The sequence below is a fragment of the Protopterus annectens genome, chromosome 3.part0, assembly GCF_019279795.1.
Source record: "Protopterus annectens isolate FY-2018-M chromosome 3.part0, PAN1.0, whole genome shotgun sequence".
Classification (NCBI taxonomy): Eukaryota; Metazoa; Chordata; order Ceratodontiformes; family Protopteridae; genus Protopterus; species Protopterus annectens.
The window spans coordinates 628,617,661-628,638,030 of NC_056731.1; the positions used below are offsets into that span (position 1 = coordinate 628,617,661).

General features: G+C 37.6%; 1 protein-coding gene across 1 annotated transcript in view; it reads left to right on the forward strand.

Moving 5' to 3' along the window:
- The window catches only part of BMPER (BMP binding endothelial regulator), a 1,202,087-nt gene that overhangs the window by 1,042,279 nt on the left and 139,438 nt on the right, over positions 1–20,370 (forward strand). Inside the window, exon 13 of the mRNA XM_044065026.1 lies at positions 19,674–20,010. Coding sequence (XP_043920961.1) covers positions 19,674–20,010 — 337 coding nt within the window. The remainder of the gene's footprint in view (positions 1–19,673; positions 20,011–20,370) is intronic.

The following is a 20,370-nucleotide window of genomic DNA, read 5'->3' on the forward strand; positions in this document are numbered from 1 at the left end:
AATGCTTGGAGGCCAGTTCTGTATTTTTCTTTCCTAACCATGTTTATGATAGTGCTCAAGTTCAAAATGTTGTCACGCCGCAACCTGTTACATCTCCTTCCTCATTTAAGTTTCCTGATAACCCTAGATTTAAAAGATACTTATCATCACTTCCCTATTCATCCATACTTCAAGTATTTCTTAAGCTTTTCTGTGTCTGAATCACATTATTAGTTATCTGCCTTACCCTTTGCATGATCCACTACAAGAGTGTTCAAAAAGTGTCTAGCTCTGGTTATAGCTCACTGCAGGATACACAGTATCCACATTTTCCATATTTAGACAACTTGCATATCTTTGCAGAGCAGTTTCCTAAGTGTCTGGAATGTCAAACTTTGGTGAAAGCTCTCTTACACAAACTGGGGTTCCAATAAAACATTTAGAAGTCTTTTTTGTCTCCTTCACACAGGATTGTGCTTCTGTGGTGTCAGCTAGACACCTCAATTCAAAGAACTTTTCTTCCACTGGAAGAAAACACACCTGTATCTACATCTCTTTCTAAAGTTTTCCACTCAGACGTTGGTCACTATGAGAGAATATTCCAGGGTCTTGGGTCTCGTGGCATCTATAATTCTCCTGATACAACTATCAAGACTCCACATGAGAAAGATATAATGGTAACTGAAGTTTCTTTTGTCCCAGCACCAGCATCTTTTGGCTGTTCAAATCCCAGTACTGGGTTTTTCAGAAGAGGAATTACTTGATGGCAATAATAAATGTCCGTAAATCTGGGTCTCTTCTTCTCCCTCCCTGTCCCAAAGCAATCATTCACCACAGATATCTCAGACTTTGCTTGGAAAGCAGTTGCAGGAGGGATAAAAGTGCAAGGTGTGTGGGACATCAAGGACAGATACAACCACATAAATATAAAAGAGATGTGTGTCCTGATTAAGGCACTCGGCTCTCTGAGTCATCGTTGGTCCCCTGGACCCCTTCAAGTGGTTACAGACGCTCCCACAGTCATGTGGTACATCAGTAGGTAAGGGAAAACCAGGTCATACCGCCTTAGTGGACTAGTTGTGCTTGCTTGGGATATAGTCTCACAACACAGTCTCACTCGACAGTCATCCTACATTCTGTCATAGCAAAACTCTGTGGCAGACAAGCTGAGCAGGACAAGGGTAGACCCTCATGAATAGACACTAGTTCAGGGGTCTTCCAAGATTTGATCCATCTGTGGGTAGTTCTCAAGCAGACCTGTTTTACTTCTCTCTGAACAATCAGCTGGCGATATCCTGCTCCAGGACGTTATGCAAGAAGGGCTGGACGACATGCCTTTTCTTTTCCTTGGACAGGAATGTTTCTGTTTGCTTTCCCACCCATTCCACTGATATCCAGTGTACTACTGAAGAAGCAGAAGGAATCCTCCAAGATCATTGCGATGACTCATTTCTGGCCCAGGCAGTAGCGTCTCTCTTTTATTTTGGAAATGACCAAGGGCAATTACCACAAGTTTCCTCACAGAGTGGATCTATTTAAACAAGAACTGGGGTGTTTGATACACCCCAACACCAATCAACCTCAGTTGACTGCCTGAATGATTGGATCTTAATTCCCTTTTATGATCCTGTTTACTAAGGATGTGCAGAGGGCACTAATGAAGGAAGAATGTCTGCTACTAGAAAAGCATATATTAGCAAATGAAAACGTTTTTTTTTAGTTGGTGCCAACAAAATTAAATATCCCCCATTCAGAGTTAGTTATTCTCTGGTTTTACAATATTTGTGTGAGTTACTAACCTATGCCCTTTCTTACTCCTCCATCATGGTTCATTTATCTGCCATTTCAGCATTTCTGCTGATGGATCCTCTTTTTTCAAGGTATTCTCACATCAAATGTTTTTGAAATGTGTTTTGCATAAGAGGCCTCCAAGACAATTGGTGGCTCCTCCTTGGAATCTTAAATGTTTGTTAGAGTAGCTAACACTTGCTCCATTTAAATCAGTTAACCTGGATGACATGAGGTTCTTAACATGGAAATCAGTTTTACTGATTGCTCTGACATCGGCAAGAAGGGTATCTGAGTCACAAGCTCTTGTGGTGAGTCAGTCCTACCTCATTTTCCACAAGACAGAGTTTCTTTGAAAACTAATTCTTCTTTTATGTTTAAAGTGGTATCCCAGTTTACCTTAAAACAAACTATCCATCTCCCAGTTTTCTTTCCTGAACCTAAAAATGAAGGAGAAAGGATACTCTATACTTTGGACATCCACAGACAACTCGGGTATAATCTTGACAGAACTACATTTTTCAGCTCTTTAGAGCAATAGTTCATTTCTTGTGAAGGTAAAAAGAAGGGGCAGTCTGTGTCAAAACAGAGCATTTCCAAATGATTGTCTAAGACAATGTATTACTTTTGCTATACTCACCACAAAAGAACTATTCCAAGAAGAGTCAACGCCCACTATACCAGGGCCTTGGCTTCATCTATGGCTTTTTGGAAGGGGTTGGATTATAGGAGTATTCTAGAAGTAGCAACTTGGTCCGCTATACATGCATATGTTTATAAAGCATTACAGTCTTGATTTCTTCTCTTCGTCTAGTTCAAGCTTTGTTAGCACCAATCTCGAGAGGCCCTTGGACCCTTCTCCTACTACCTCCCAAATGTAGTTAGCTAGAGTTATTTACCCATATAGCTAAGGCTACCACAGCAGTGATAAATATGATTACTATAGAACAGTTGTGTAAGTAAACTTAGCATAATGTAGATGTTCAAATGAGCACTACTGCACTAGCTGTCCCTCTCTCCATCCTCCTTGGTTTGTTTTAGCATGTTGTTTATGCCATGGTGTGGACATTCATGTTTTTGTTGTTCCAAACACTGTCTTTTCAGAGCTCAGCCTTCCTCTCTCTGTTGGCATGAAAGTTCTGTAGAGCTTGGTACCCAGACCTATCTTTTTAGTCAGCTCAGCCCAAGTTGACTGATGGTTTGGGTGTATTGGAGGTGCCCAGAAGCTTTGGAAGCTGTCTGGCTTTTTATCTTATGCAGGATATAACCTATATAGTTAAGGCTACTGCAGCTGTAGTAATTTGAAAATCTACTGTTGTGGTAGGTTACTTACAGAACTGTACTTTATACACCTTTCAAAGTTGATATGATTGGGTTCACAGATGTGCACATGGCAACATCCACATAATAACATCAGCAGGGTGTTCATAACTTTAAAAACTGTAAGAACTTTGCAGTGCCACACAAATAACACATGTATGCCAGGGTAAAATATCTAACTGCTTTTAATGCTGTAATGCTGTTATCTGTTTGCATAGCATTGTTAGTTGTAATACATCTTTCAATTCTGTAGAACACTTTGTCCTGCTATATTTTTCTTTTCTGTAAGTAGTAGTAGTAGTGTCTCAATGCAGCTAAAGTGCCATGTACTACAGAGAAAATTATGCTCAGGTCTCTCCAATCATAACTAAATAGTTATGTGATTTCAAAATTAATGCCAAGGTTCATCTGTTGAGCATCCCCTCACTATGCTTCTGAGTTGAATTTCGGGATGCTCATATATCAAACATAAACATAGGTTATGATCAAAAACTCAGTCATAATCATCTGTACTGTTAATAGTGAAAATGAGAAGTTGATTTTGCAGCACCTACATAGTGATACTGCGGTGGTGGTGCTGCGGTAGCATTGTCGCCTCACAGGAAGATGTTGTCCTGTTTGATTCTCAGCTAAAGCGTCTCCTGTGTGGAGGCATGCATGAATGGGCGTACCTTCATTGAAGGTTGTGCGTCAGGGCTGGCAACTCGGTATGTAAAAATCTACTGCCAATCATTAGCGGACCGGAGTTCCGCTGTGGCGACCCCTAACCGGGAAAAGCCGAAAGAAACAACAACATAGTGATCATATTTAAATGACTGAGCTTTAATCCTCATGATTGTATGGAAAGTAAATTTGAAGCACAGGATAAAAAGTAATAACATTTTTAGGGCTTGTCATGTAGACAGATATAAAAAGTTTTCAGTAACCCATGACAGACGTCTAATAGGATACTGCTGTAACTTCAAAAGTGGGAGGACAGAATTAGCATAGTTATATGTAAAATAAAATACTGTCTTCCCTTGAAACAACAATTTCAAATATTAGGAAGAGAATGAGAAAGTAAAACAGAGTGGTGGCTGTGATTCAATGTATTACAAGGAAGCAACACACAAAGGATCTAAGAATAGGAACTCCTTGATCATGTCACCATGACAGGTTGCTATGGTCTCATAGTGTTAAAGTTCACTGAATATGGTATTTTTGTAAGCTTTTATGCATTTAGTTCATAGATATATAAAACACATTACATGCACCTAACTGCATGTCTTTAACATCACTCGACTGTGGGGGGGGACATGCAGACTCCACGCAGAAGGTGCTCTACCAGCTGAGTAACACACAGAATGTATGAAATGAGAATATTGTGTTATTGGTTAAAAAAAACAGATAATTAGGAATGTTCAAAAATGTATAAATAGCAGTGGAAGACGGACTGGATTATAATCCCTGCATACTTAAGATTTTGGTAGAAGCAAGTGGAGCTGCTGAGTACCTTCTATGCTAGTCTGCCTAAAAGCCAATAATTTTATCCTTTCTTATACACAGTTTACAATCATCTCTAGCAATCATTGCTAAGACAGATGAAGTTGTGCAATCAAAATAAAGAAATTCAATACAGAAGTTTAAAATCCTACTCCTTGATCTCTGTTAAAATAAATGTTATTGTGCAATCATATTGAAGTGAGTGAGAATAAAGACATTCTCTATGAGTTTAAAATCGCGCCCATCAAGTCAGTGCTAACTTGAAATCTGTTGTCCAGTCAAAGTGAAGAAAATCCTATGTCTCAATCACTGTTAACATGCGAGCTTTTGTCCAGTCAGAATGAAGTAAATTATTCTGGGGAGATTAAATCATTTTATATGATTTTAAACATTAACAGCTACAGAGAGTCAACAAATTAACTGCCACATTCCTGGCTGCTGCCAGGATGGATTGCATTTGTAAGTGAAAGGGAAGATTAAACATGAGAAAATATTTTCAGATGAAGAAGAAAGTCTTTTTTTTTGCGTCTTATTCAGATGAAATATTTATTTTTTCTCACGTTTAATATACCTAATCACACCAATGACAATTGCACATTCAGTACCGCAATTAAGTTACAGCAGAAAAATGTGTGTCGCCTGCTGCATTTCAAACACTGTAATCTTGAAGGGTTCAAGGCAGCCTACAAACGAATGCTACATGTATGATTTACAGCACAGTATGATCATTAATAAGTTAAAATCCTGTTCCTTATTGGCTGCTGACATGAAATCTGCTGTCCAACCAAACGGAAGGAAGTCAACCAGAAAGTGTGAAATAGTTCTTGGAGCTAAAGTATGGGCAAAATATGATAAAAGCATAAAAGGAGAATGTTAATGCAACAGAAAATGTTACTACTGTAAATGTAAAAATAAGTAAACCATTTAAGGAGAATATTTATGTGGCAGAAAACTCCATCTTATTAAATACTTTTGAGTAGCTCATTACTTCAACAATTTTGCTGCACAGGTGCCATGGTTAAAAGCTTGCTTTTCTTTTTGCTTACAGAGGATGTGGTAGATATTCTGATTCAAGCTCTGTAAAGGTGCTTTATACATACTATATAATCACAGTATCTCTACTATTTTCTTTGTAGGAATATTCAGCATCATGGCTAACAGAGTAGAGTTTGTAGTGCAAAACAAAGTATTCCACCCAGCTATGTTAGGAGTGCCATTCGTAACATCCTGTTCCATACAATTTGCAGTAGAGAGCAGAAATCATACACCTAGGTACATCACTACCATATATAATGCATCACTGCCATATATAATGCAATCACCTTACGTGTACTTAATACTCCCACCTGCCTATAAATCATAAATCCAAGCTATACAAACTACAATTATATATCACCTTACTCTCTGTACTCTCTAATAACTTACTCATATCTAGAGACATCCACCCTAACTCCGGCCCCTCCCCCATCTACATCCTCACCAATCTCCCTCACCCTCCAACTCCCCGTCTTCTCCAACTACCTTTGGCCATCCTCATTCTCTTACACTGAACTCAACTATATCTAAACACTTAGCCATATACTGTCTTAATATTCAAAGCCTAACTAACAAAATCACTGACTTCCATGCCTGGATACCCCACACAACCCCTCACATCCTTTGCTTATCTGAAACAGCTTAAGCCTCATATCAGTAACAATGAAATTCGCCCGCCAGGCTATAATATTTACTGCTCAGATAAATGCCTAAAAAAAGGGGGTGGTGTAGCTATACTTCACTCTAATAGCCTACCCTGTTACCTTTTTCTGCACCCATGTCAGACTTCCACCCAGCAGAACTCTTAATCATAAACTGCCACCTCAACCCACACAAAAACAACTACCTATTGCCTCTATCTACATCCCTCCAGGAAACAACTTGCCCATCCTAGAGAAAATCCTAGATTATTTCTTCCACAACATTCCCTATGAAACTCTCATCTTAGGCAATGTCAACCTAGACTGGTCCAAACTCAAAATTGACTCCCTGCAAATCAGCATAAATCTATATGGTTTCCATCAGCTAATAACTTCCCCCACCCGATTTCATAAAAACTTAACTTCTAGCTCCATAATTGACTGGATACTCACCAACTCCCCTAACCTCTATCACAACCCCACTACTCTACCAGACCAACTTAGTGACCACCTACTCACCTCTGTCCTTAGATTCACCTGCGATCCACCCAAACCTAATCTTTATAGAGATTGTCGAAAACTCACTAACTTCAATGTTACCCAGTTCAACTCTATTCTATCTTTCACTGACTGGTCACTCCTTAAACAAATCTCTCTAGATGAAGCAGTAAATAGCTTCAATACATTCTTCCTGAATACCCTGTACTCCCCTGCTCCCTTTAGAAAGATAAGAATAAAATCCAATTACACTCCTTGGCTTTCCAAAGACAGTAAGTCCCTTATGCTTCAGCAAGATAAAGCCTGGAAAGCCTGGATCAAAACTAAAGAATTACCCCTCCTTCAGAACTATAGACATCTCAGAAATCTTACTAAGAGACAGTCCAATGCTGATAAAAAGTCCTTCTTTAACACAGCTTAATATTCTCTCTCCTGGCTGCCCCTCTAACCCCTCCCCTAATATATCCCCTCTAAAAACAACTACCCTACTGAATAAACACTTTATCAACACTATTCCAGCGCTCTTACCATCCAGTGGTAACACTACAACCCAACCTATCCCTGCCTACACATTTAACAATAACCTGTTCACCTTTCATCCTTTTCCCCCTTCTTATATCTGATCTCTGCTTCTTAAGCTAAAGCCTTGCTCCCCTTCCACTGATGATCTACCTCCTTCCTTCCTCAAACTGGCTGCTGACTCAATTGCATACCCAGTGTCTATACTAATCAATAGGTCCATTCAGGAATCCACTGTACCCACCCTATGGAAATCCTTTTTCACTATACCCCTACACAATGGTGGTAGCTCTACTGACCCATCTAACTATAGTCCCATAGCTAAGGTCTATATTAGATATTCGAGCGTTTAAAAGTTTGAATCACTAAAGAACGAACTTTAGTGATTGAACTTTTAAAAGTTTGAATATCTATAAAAACAAAATTAAAAACATAAATAAATAAAGGGTTTAAGCAGGGGGGGCAAGCCCCCTGCACCCCCCACACCCCCCATTACTTAAATATACCAACTCTGAGATCGCACTCAGTGTGCTACAGTGCAGAAATGGAGAATTTCCCATTCCCTACACTGTATTGCGATCTTGGAGTTGGTATATTTAAGTAGTGGGGGGTGCAGGGGTGCTTGCCCCCCTGCTTACACCCTTTAGTTTTTCTTTTTTTTTAATTTTTTTATTTTTTAATTTTTATATATATTCGAACTGTTAAAAGTTCTATCACTAAAGTTCGTTCTTTAGTGATTCAAACTTTAAAATGTTCAAGTATCTAATAAAGACCCTCATAGCTATCCTATCCCCTTATCTAAAATTCTCGAAAAATGCATCCACTCACAACTAATAAAATACCTACTCCAAAGCAATCCTCTCACACCCACCCACCATGCCTTTCTTCCCAACCATAGCACAACTACAGCTCTCCTATCCTTTACCCATACCATAGCTGAGGCCCTAGATAAAAATAGACAATAGACCTTTCCAAAGCATTTGACACTGTCTCCCATCCCCTACTGTTATCTAAACTTGCTTGTCTCAATCTGTCTTCCTCTGCCCTTTCCTGGTTCTCCAGTTTCATATCCTGCAGGCAACAGTCCATTAAATGGCTCTCTTCCTCTTCTCCATTCCTACCTGTCCCAACAGGAGTACCCCCAAGGCTCCATCTTGGGTCCCCTCCTATTCAATATCTTCACTAATGACCTCCACACATCTTGCAAACAATCTTCCCTCTTACAATACGGTGACGATTCAACTTTCATCTTTATCTCTGATAACATCTCTGAACTCCATACACTCACTCAACACACCTTTTCATCTACCAGACTGTGGCTAAGCAGTAACTTACTCGTCCTCAACCCAAAAAAGACCAAACTTCTGCTATTTCTTCCCCCTTCTCTGACTCATCACAAATCCTCCTTTTCTATCAGTTCCTCAAATAACACAATCATTAAACCTGAAGCTCACACTAAATTGCTAGGAGTCATCATCCATGTTGAACTCAAATTTAATATGCACCTTCTCAAATGCGTAAAAAAGACAAACCAAAAAGTAGGTTTACTTTATCGTAACAAAAAAATTCTAACTCCAAATGCTAGACTCTCTCTTGCTCAAGCTCTCCTCCTCCCCTCCCTTCTTTATGCTGCCCCTGTGTTCACCAACATTCAAACCATAACCTTAACCAAACTCCAACAAACTTATCATCATCACAAACTCTCCATACAATAACGATACTCATCACTGCTTGCCCTTTACATACCTCCACTGGCTTGAGTTCCCCCACCTACGTTTGCTATCACAACTTCAAATGTTACACTTCATTCTCTATAAACCTTCATCTTGTCCTGCACTGTCTTCCTTCATCTCTATCTATACACCTCCTCATATTCTTTGTACCTCAAATCAGCTGCTACTACACACCTACCAACCAAAAAAAGCTGTAGGCAAACTCTTATATAAATACTCCACCGCCCTAACTAGGAAAAAACTTTCTAGAGACATATGCTCCACCATTCACCCATTCCACTTTAAAGAAAAATTAAACTCCATCTACTTAACTCCAAAATCTGTCCCTGTCAGGACCCAACCTAACCCCTCTCTCCCCTCCCTGGGTACGCCTCTCAGTACCCTCCTCTCTACAAAGTATTCCCCCTACTTGAAGATATCTATTTCTACTTACACTTAATACTTTAATCTGATTGGAAATAACTCTTTTTGTAAATATGTAAATAAATCAAAACCCTGATAACATAGGATAGACATAACTACAAGTGCTTAAATTTATCTCTTTTTACTTTTGTCTTTTAAATGCTATTACACAATTTTTGATCACATGTTAATTGCATGTTAATGTATATGTTACCAGTTTTGTTGTCTTCAAAATGTCTGTTTTTTGAAATTTTTATTCAATTCCTGTTCACATGTTAATGCACATGTTATCACTTCTCTGTATGTATAATCTCTGTTTTTCTTGGAGCTTTTCTCCTCGGGTCTCCACTGAAAACGGGCCACAAGCCCAGCTGGACCAACCCGGTTAACAAATGTCAATAAATAACTAAATAAATAAAATTGAACAAACATTCCTAAAATAGTTTTGCTATGTTATTTAAAAGGTACACCTCACCAAACACTGCCAGGTAGACTTATATTGAAGAAAAAGGCTAAAGCAGTAATACAGATAGGTAGATGAGTAGGAAAAGAGGAAACGGATCTGTTAGCCATGTATGCACCACTCTTTGGAGACAAGGGCATTAATCTATCCTATGTAACACTAATACTAACTTGTAAAAGGTAATTTTGGCATGTGCCAAACTTCTGAAATGGTTTTGCTGAAAAACACATTGTTATTTCTTTTATTCTTCAAGAAGTAAGCTTCCATTGTCCCAGAGTGGTGGTGAACCCATGTTCACACATCCTAACATATACAGCATCTCCAAGGTTACACAAAAGTGAAGAGATTACAGTGTTGGCTTCACTGAAATGTAGGTTTCAATGAAACTACTTTGTAGGTTTGGGGCTTACAGAAATTACTTTTGTAGAGGTATCATGATCCTGTGAGGGCATAAAGATCTTAGGACTAAAGAACAGCATGATAGGTAATGTGACCATCTGACGTGACTATAATACTGATCATATTAAACATTCACAGCTTACTCTGTTATAGTGATATGTGCACTTTGGATTTATTGAAAATAAGGTTAAGCAGTTGCAATAAAGAGTTATGCCACAGTTGTACTTCAGGAACTGGAACATTATGTCAGGTTTAGTGCTACCTTCTGCAGTGCATTTTTAGCAATTGTCACCATACTTGTATGCATGGCAGGAGACCACATACCTCAAATTACTGTCAGTAACATACTTAAGTAGATGGTAGCTAACATAAATTTACTTCACAATGCAAATTCATAAATGTCAAATTACAGCCTGAGTTGGAAAAGTAGGTCATTTGAAAAATCAGTGCTCAAACAGGGCATGTTATTTTATCTAACTGCATCATCCCCCTTGTTTCTTACTGTTATGCTTCACTGCTAGAAGTGAGTTATATTTAATGTCTGCCTTCTGATCAAAACAATTTAGCAGTCGTGAATGACAACTCCAGAGAAAGCTTACAGAACTGAAAACTGTGAAGAGAAATGAATTGTTACATCTACAAAACTTGTCTGCCGTATCAGTGGTTATACATATTAAAATTAGAACATCTGTTCTGCATGGATGTCCAAGCAATGTTGTTGTATCTTTCAGCTTTACCCGGTTAGGGGTCGCCACAGTGGAACTCCGGTCCGCTAATGATTGGCAGTAGATTTTTACATACCGAGTTGCCAGCCCTGATGCACTACCTTCAATGAAGGTACGCCCATTCACGCATGTCTCCACACAAAAGACACTTTAGCTGAGAATCGAACAGGACAACGTCTTACTGTGAGGCAACAACGCTACTGCAGCACCACCACAAGCGATATATGCTTTAAATGCTTGCTACAGTAGCTGGCTATTTGTGTTTTCTTTTTTATACTATCTTCCAATGTAAATGACAGATTAATTTATGAACATGTATGGTGCTATAATGAAAATTAGGAAATGACATACTTATTTACATTATGTGGCACTGAAGATACATATCTATAATGCCACAAAAACTCCATTTTCTCAGGCATTCATATTTTGTTCAGATTTAAACCGAATTACAAAGTATGTGTTGCTACAATGGAAACATCCATTTTTCTGCAGATCATTTCATTTTTGTAGCTCTCTTTATGGGGGGGGGGGGTTGTAGCATGCATGCCATCAAATGAAGAAATATTACCCACCAAGCTGCATCAATTTGAAGAAAAAAAGGAATTTAATGACAGTCTAGTGTGACACCAGATGTTGTTTCTGTAAGCTGTATAATTATGGATTTATTGGTTCCCATCTCGTGAGCATGATCAGTAGCCATTTAATCTTCCATTGTGATTAATGTAGTACAAAGTGACTCCTTATGCTAGGCATTTGTTATAGGTGTGACAATCTGAGATGAACAGCTGAAGTCTTCCACAGCAGAAATCTATATGATCTATGGAGGACCTAGTTACCTTTTCTTTTTCTTCAGGAGAACTTTAGAGTACTTGTTGCAATAGTAGTTCAATACTGTTAACAGATGATATGTTTGTACATTGTGGCTGTTTTTATTTTCTTTTGACAATTGTAGTTTCTCATCATAAATTATCCCTTTTTCAAGTTACCATTAGTCATCAGACCAAACAATCCCATTACTGATCAGTCTATGTAGGTTTACATAGTGTGTATAACATATCATAATTATTCAGAGGCATGTTTGAAGAATACTTTCTTCTGTTACTGTACTTTATTTACATGGAGGTTGACTTCAACGATGCACTTAGGTGAAATACCAACAATACTGATGTCTAAACATGCTTTTTTAAGGAAACCCAAATGTTTCTACCAAATAGTGATAGCATTGCAAAGGCTGACATTGACCAAGTGCTACACAAAGTTTGAGACAGAGAATGCAATGTTAATTTTCTTTATAGGTTTTTGCAAGATCTAAAATAAGTACACCATTTCTATGTGGCTTAAGAGAGCATCTGTCCAAAAAAATAAAAACTTTGTTAGCAGTTCTGCATTCAGAGACTCATGAGCCCCAGAATAATGTGAGTGAATGTACAAAAATGGGGACTTATGTCCAAGATCACATTGCCTCAGAGTGTTCCCTTTTCTCCAAGGTGTGGCAATTTTGGAGTTAAGTATCAGGAGAGCAGGGGTGCAGAGGAGCTAATTGCTCATTTCATTCACCAGAACTTGTGTAAGTGCTGTAGTTACAGAATTTCGCTATGATAAACTTGACATCCCTCCTACTAAAAAAAGAAAAGAGAAGAGAAGAGGAAAAAAATAAAACAAAAGAGAAATGTGTTTGCCATATTTTTAAAATGAAGCTGTTTTTTTCTAAGACAAAGACTTATATCACATTTAACCAGGTCAGCTGGAAAAATTATAACCCCTAAATGTTTGCCTCTTGAAGTTGTTCTATTCTTTAATTATGCAATAATAGCTCTTTACTATTAAAAAACGAGCACTGTGATGTGATAGCCCAACCAGTGTGCCATTTGTAAATTGAACATATACCGATAGAAAAAGTCTGGCCACTGAATTACCCATTGAGTGGCCAAACATTCTGTTGACATATGCTTAGAGGAGAGAGAAAACTACAAGAAAAATCAGGTACACTCTGCAAAGTTAAAGAAATAGAATGTACCTGATTTTCCTTGTATTTCTATGTGGTCCCTCCTAAAATCTTAACAGACTACCTCTCAACTGTCCAGATTTTTGCAGAATGTGCAGATTTTTGTGTCATAGTTTCCGTCTGTTCCTCATAAAACTGTATTTTTCTAGAAAGCCACTGGTAATTGAAGCCATTAGATAATGGCAGACATTTTATTGTCAGACTTCATATATTTCTGTAAAATGCACACTAACACAAACATTCTTACTCCCAACAACTTTCTGAGTTTATAAAAGCAATCTTTAAAATCTGTTCCTATTTTTGGACCTTTGTCCACTCCATTATGTTGGGTTTTGTCCAGATTTCTGAGGAGAAGGAACTTGTTTGGCAGTTGAAATTAAATGCCTTGGTTCCTCCAGGTTTAAATGACTTAGTTTCTATTAAGAGTGTTCTGAAATTAAAAGCTTTAGTTAGATAGATCTATATTCATCTTTGATTTTGTAGCATAATGTATAGAGTTATTTGTATATAGGTGAATATTTGTATTTTTTTATATGTATGTGTTTTATTCTTGATGTGGGTTACCTTTTGTTGAAAGTGCTTTGGCACTTTAAATTGAGGCTTGGATTTTACTAAGGAAATGATGTCATGACAAATAATTGTATTTAAGTGCATTTATTTTCTTTTTAAAAATTGTCTGAAGAAGTTTACTTATTCTAATAAACGAAAGCGCTTACTCTTATACTGTTTTCCAAGTTTCTGGTGTGGTGTTTCCTCCATTTGTTTCATTTTTTTGCAGTTTGTTATACCTTATCGAGTTTATTTGTGTGTTTTTTTATGGAGGATTGTACTGCACCTGGATCACAAGCACTTTTTAATTCTATGGATCCGTTGCCTAGCACTATGGACCTTTCATCTAATAATGAACCTGGTGCTTTGGATAAACCAACTGCTTTAATTGAGCTACTGTCACAGTGTGTGGACTGTTTGGCTAGCCAGGTTGCGACTGCCTTGCCTAGTGGACTCGGAAGTTCTGGTAACTCAGCTTTGAATGGCTTATCTAATTCAACAGCTCCTAGGAAGTCAACGTCTGCCCTTGGATCACAGGATCGGGGTAATCTTCTTTCAGGAACTTCCAGTTCATCTTCATTGCCTTGTTCAGGAGTCCGGGCGTCAATTTTGAATAGAACGAATGAGCGTCTGCTTACCATCAGTGAATCTGGCAGTGCAGTAAGTATGCCATCCGTTATTCCGTCCTTAGATGACTGGTTTAAAGAGCCAGTCTGTTTCATTAATGGATCTTTGCAGTCTGATATTATTAGGAATCCTGATGTTGATGAATGTACTTTAATCAATAATTTGAAAGTTTTTGACACTAAACTTTTTAAATTCAAAAAGTTATAAATAGAGGTGCAGTACCTGTCTGAGTGTGTGGAGAGACAGCAAGTCCAAAAAGGACTCAGACAATGGCATTTCCCTACCGGACTAATCTTAAACTCAACCTTCCACCAAGAACTTTTGAGCTTATTTGACCGGCAGGGTGTTGAGTTTATGGAACTCCTAATTAAGGATTACTGTAAGCAGATTGACATTTTGAAAGGTGAACTGGTGGAATTGGATTCCAGTATTTGATTGGACAATGAGTTTTTGCATTATAAATTTGATTTTTTACGTATTTTTTCAAGTATAGAAAATGCTTTGCTTAAAATCAAAGAGAACAAAGTCAGGAAACTTAATAGAGACTCTTTGGCCTATGAGAAGGGTCTGGCATACCCTTTACCCCCTTCTAATTTGAATGTTAATGTCAGTTTAGGGTCTAATAGGGGCCTGGATTCTTTTGGTGAAAATCTTACAACGGGGGTTGATAATAATGGGATACAAATGAATGACAGCACTAAAGGATCCCCAGTTAGGAGAAGTGAGAGGCTTGCTAATAAACATTCGAACAGTAATGTAAATAATTATGACACTAATAATGCTAATGTTTCTAATCAAAGTCAGGGTTTTCAGGGATGCAAAAAAGCGAATACTGGGGGGCAACAAAACCTTCCTCAGCCACAACATCAGTGGAAGAAGAAATTCCAGAACAGGAGGAGGAGGTAGTTTTTTCTCTTTGCCATGTTGGACATACTAGTCCGACTAACACTCATCAAGGAACAGTTCAGATCCTTCTCAATAGTACACAAGATTTCAAGATTTTTAATTATTCCACTTTTATTCTCGCTCCTTTGCTCATTGATGTCCTTGCTAAAGGACTCACTTTTGTCCCTTCAATCAGAAGTGACTTAGCGAGAACACTTATTGACCTGAAAACATACACTAGGAAATTGAATTTAAATGTACTATTTGGGAATAATTCTAGTCTCACTAAAGACTTTAGGGTTGCAAGCATATTTAATCCAGCCTTGCACCCTTCTATTTTATTGTTTGAGAAAATATGTAAAAATGATTTTAGAACACTCCTGAGTACTAGATGTCCATCCAGTTTAGTAGTGAATAACCTAACCCAACCTGAAAAGGATGTATTGGATGACTTAAGGTTTGCCATCATTCGCATCATTAAGCCTGACAAGGGGGGTGGGTTGGTGTTTATGGATAATGAAGATTACTATCTTAAAATGAGCTTGCTGTTGACCAATGAGCCTTATGTTAAAGTTTCCCTCAATGAAATTAATGGGGCTTACCAAAGAATTAAAGGTTTCATTAATGATTTGTTCATTGAGGGACGTATTGATGTTGATCTTTTGAATTTTCTTTTAATTCCTTACCCAATTACACCCACCTTGTTTGGCCTTCCTAAAATCCATAAGAATTTAGGAAACCTCCCTTTCGTCCCATCATTGATGGGAGACAATCTATTACTTATGGTTGTGTGAAATTTGTTGATGCTAAGCTTAAGGAAGCCCTGAAAAATGAAACCCAGATATGTAAGGATTCATGGGCATTTTTAGGGGCTATAGATAATTTCCCTCTTTCTGAGAATTTGAATTTTTTAACAATTGATGTGCGTGATTTGTATACTTCTATTCCTCAGGACCTTGGTTGTGAATGGGTTAGGGATTTTTTGTTGGAACAGCATGTGGATGGTCCTACTATTGATTTAATTATTTACTTGTTGGAACTAGTTTTGAGCAATATTTTTTTTTGTCAACAAAGAATTTTATTTATAGAAAACGGGTGTAGCCATCGGGCCTCCATGTGGGGCCACTTTTGCAAACATGGTGATGGCACACTGGGAATACAATTTCTTTTTAAGGATTTTGTTTTTCAAGAAAAGGCCACATGGTACACCCATTATTTGGATGATATTTTCATTCTTTGGCAGGGTGATAAAAACTCTGCTGCAGTATTTGTTGAACACATTACCAAATTCACTAATTTCCTTGAATTTACATGGGAATTCCAAACTGATAGTATCTGTTTCCTTGATGTTGAATTGGTTAAATGTCCTTCACTTAATGGGTTTATTCAAAAATATATAGGAAACCAACATGCTCGAATGCATTCTTACACTTTTCCATTTGCCATCCTTTCCATCAAAAGAGAGGAGTTGTCAAGGGTCAACTGGTCCAGGCTGCAAGGACGGTTAGTTTGGAAAATGAATTTATGGATGAATGTAGTTTATTGAAAGAAATATTCATTAAACGTGGGTATCCCAGTAAATTAGTGGAGAACCTTATTGATGAGGTCTCTTTTAAAAGGTCTCGTGGTTTATTTAAACCATTATCGAACATTAAGGATAGTAATGGTATTGTCAGTTTGGGTTATCATGGTTTGAATGGCTTAGAAGTCACTCTTAGTGAACCAACATTTGACCCGGTTACTGGTGACGTTGACCTTATACAATCGTTTGGGCCTTCTGATGTTGATGTAGTAAGGCTGAGTTTTATAACCACATTTTCAATTGATGCCCCCCTTTTGAAATCCATTATTTTAAAAAACTGGTATTTTTTACTTGATGACCATTCGATCAACAAACATGTGGGGGATTTTCCTTGTGTAGTGTTTAGGAAAGGCAGGAACCTGAAAACACTCTTAGAAAACAGCAACTTGAAATGTTACCCTTCACACTGTGGGATGTTTAAATGTGAAGCCTGCCATTGGTGTAAGCATACCAAGCCCCATTATTGTTTCCTAAGCATGATTTTAATTTTTTGGTCATTATATACCCAAATGAACACACCAAATTGCTAGGAGTGGAAATAGACAATAAACTAAAATTTGACATTCACATATCCATGACCATAAAAAAAGTCCACAAAAAACTAGGGGCATTATACAGAAATAAACAATTTCTCACCAAAGCAGCAAAGATTTCAATTGCAAATTCCCACCTTATCTCCACCCTACTTTATGCCTCTCCAGGATATACCAATCTAAGGCAATGTGATCTAAACAAGCTAGAGACCTGCTACAACAAAATCGCCAAATTCACCACAGGGGCATCCTACCGTAGTCACCACTGTCTCTCTGCTGAACTGGGCTGGCTTGAACTCCCTCACCTCCTTCAGTGGTATCAACTCTCACTCGCCCACAAACTAGTAAACCATCCACTAAATGTCCCGTCCCTCCAGAATCTACTCCAACCCTATCGCACCACCAGACCACTAAGATCCAGCAACAAAAATCACTTGCAGATCACTAAAGCCAATAACTCTGCTGGTGAAGCACTATTCTCTTGCGCCATAGCCAAATTATGGAACTCACTCCCACCCACAATTACCTCTGTACCATCATGCACCAACTTCAAAACTTTATTAAAAGCGCACCTAAAAACATGCTGGCTATGCCCTTGCAACTCCCACTCTAATATCATCCACCCCATCCAACTACTACCTTTCTTTCACCTCCACTAACTACCTTGATTATAGCAAGCTCAGATGCTCATAAGCCTAGTACGTATTATACAGCAGGAACTTCTCATTGTTACATTTGTTAATGCCTGTTATGTACTTCACAGATAAAGATTCTAGTTGTCTACTGATGTACTATGTTCTTCATCTGTAAATATGGTGTAAGTAATTTCTATGTTAAATTGTTAATCGCTGTGTAATCCTATGTAACTACTGTCTGTTTATTTTACTGTGGAGCTTTTCTCCCCGGGCCTCCGCTGAAAATGGACCCACGTCCAGTCGGACACTCCCGGTCAACAAATTTAAATAAATAAATAAATAAATAATACTAATGTGATAACCTTTTTTACAATAAATGACAAAAAGTATCACATTAATGATAAACTCAATTGTAACACTAGGGGGGTGGTTTACTTGGGCTCATGTTCCAAATGCCCCATTTTTTACGTGGGCAAAACGGAAAGGCCTCTTAAAAATAGAATATATGAGCATCTGTATGCCATTGACAAAAGAAATTTAAATAATGCATTGGCAAGGCATATTTTGTTGTTTCCTAAGCATGATTTTAAATTTTTGGTCATTGAAAAAACTTCTGATAATATTAAGGGCGGACCAATGGACCTGAAACTAGAGGAGAAGGAACTTGTTTGGCAGTTGAAATTAAATGCCTTGGTTCCTCCAGGTTTAAATGACTTAGTTTCTATTAAGAGTGTTCTGAAATTAAAAGCTTTAGTTAGATAGATCTATATTCATCTTTGATTTTGTAGCATAATATATAGAGTTATTTGTATATAGGTGAATATTTGTATTTTTTATATGTATGTGTTTTATTCTTGATGTGGGTTACCTTTTGTTGAAAGTGCTTTGGCACTTTAAATTGAGGCTTGGTTTTTTACTAAGGAAATGATGTCATGACAAATAATTGTATTTAAATGCATTTATTTTCTTTTTAAAAATTGTCTGAAGAAGTTTCCTTATTCTAGTAGACGAAAGCGCTTACTATTATACTGTTTTCCGAGTTTCCGGTGTGGTGTTTCTGCCATTTGTTTCATTTTTTTGCCTTCCTTCTGTAGTTTGGAATCTAGTATCTGACTAATAGTACAAACTGCCTGCTATCAGCTAGCTAATCATATCTATATTATTTGCCTATAATTATAACAGTAACTAATATTTTTGTTAGTCACTTGGTACTGCTTCTGTGCTGCAACTATTTAGAACTAGACTGATTAGTTATGTGTTCTTCATTTTAGGTAAATTACGGTTGCCAGCTAATCCCTTGATTATTGTGTTGTCTTTGCACAGGTCCAGTTAAAAAGGTCTAAACTAGATCATCTCACTAATGTGTGGAAGTGAATAAATGCGTGAATGTGTAAATAAATAAAACTAACTAAAATTCACACCTCGTCAGATGTGTAAGTTGATGTCTTCTCAAGTGTTGTACACTAAGTCATAAACCAGACCACTTCAAGGTTTGTTTACTGAGTGCAGTGTGCATGGGCCAGTTTATAGTTTACTTATCTATTTTATTGAAATAATAGTGTTTTTTCTGTCACAGTACATTCATCTGTACAAGTGCAATGCTCTTCACTGGATTCTGAACCACAGATACCAGAGTGCAGTATTTAGATATTTTTGTCACTGTAACCTAACTTAATTCATGTCTAATAAAGTAAATGATTAAATACTCCTGTTTAGGAATCTTTGGTCTTTAATAAAGAATATGGTAATTAAGTAAACTGTCTTTTATCAAATGATTTGTTGGCACAAATAATTGTCGTGCTGAGAAGGACAACTAAATGCAAAAATAACATTTAAATGCATTCTAAGATGGACATTTTGCTTTCTTCTTTAGGCTTACAGATATCCTGGGATGGTGATAGTTTTGTCGAAGTCATGGCTGCTCCCCATCACAAAGGTAGACTCTGTGGTCTGTGTGGTAATTACAATGGACACAGAAGAGATGACTTGATTGCAAGGGATGGCAGTTTCAGGTTTGACATTGATGATTTTGCTGAGTCCTGGAGGGTTGAATCCAATGAAGCTTGCCACAGACCACAAAGAAAGCCCATGCCTGTGTTTTGCCAGGGGACTGCAAAGGTTAAATTCCGAGCTCATCGCGAGTGCCAAAAGTTAAAGTCATGGGAGTTTCAAAGCTGCCATACTGCAGTGGATTATGTTGCATTTTATAAGTAAGTATACTGTTATGTGATATTTGTGTTTCTCCTATGAATAATTTTGTTGATCAAAATAGATTATTTTACATTATTACATTATATTAACTGTCTAGCTATATTTACTACACAGCTGATAACATTACTGTTTTGCTAGTGAAAAGTTAGAGGCAATGCAAAGAGTATACAAAACAATTATGTCTAAATGCATTTTTGTTGCAAGTATACTTTTTACTGAGTGCATGATATAGAGAGAGAGTGTGTGTATGTGTGTGTGTGTATACGTGCACGTATGTGCATGTATACCTTTCTCATTTTATATATATTTATATGCACATGTGCATATCTCTATATATAAACACTAGTCTCTGTCTGTAT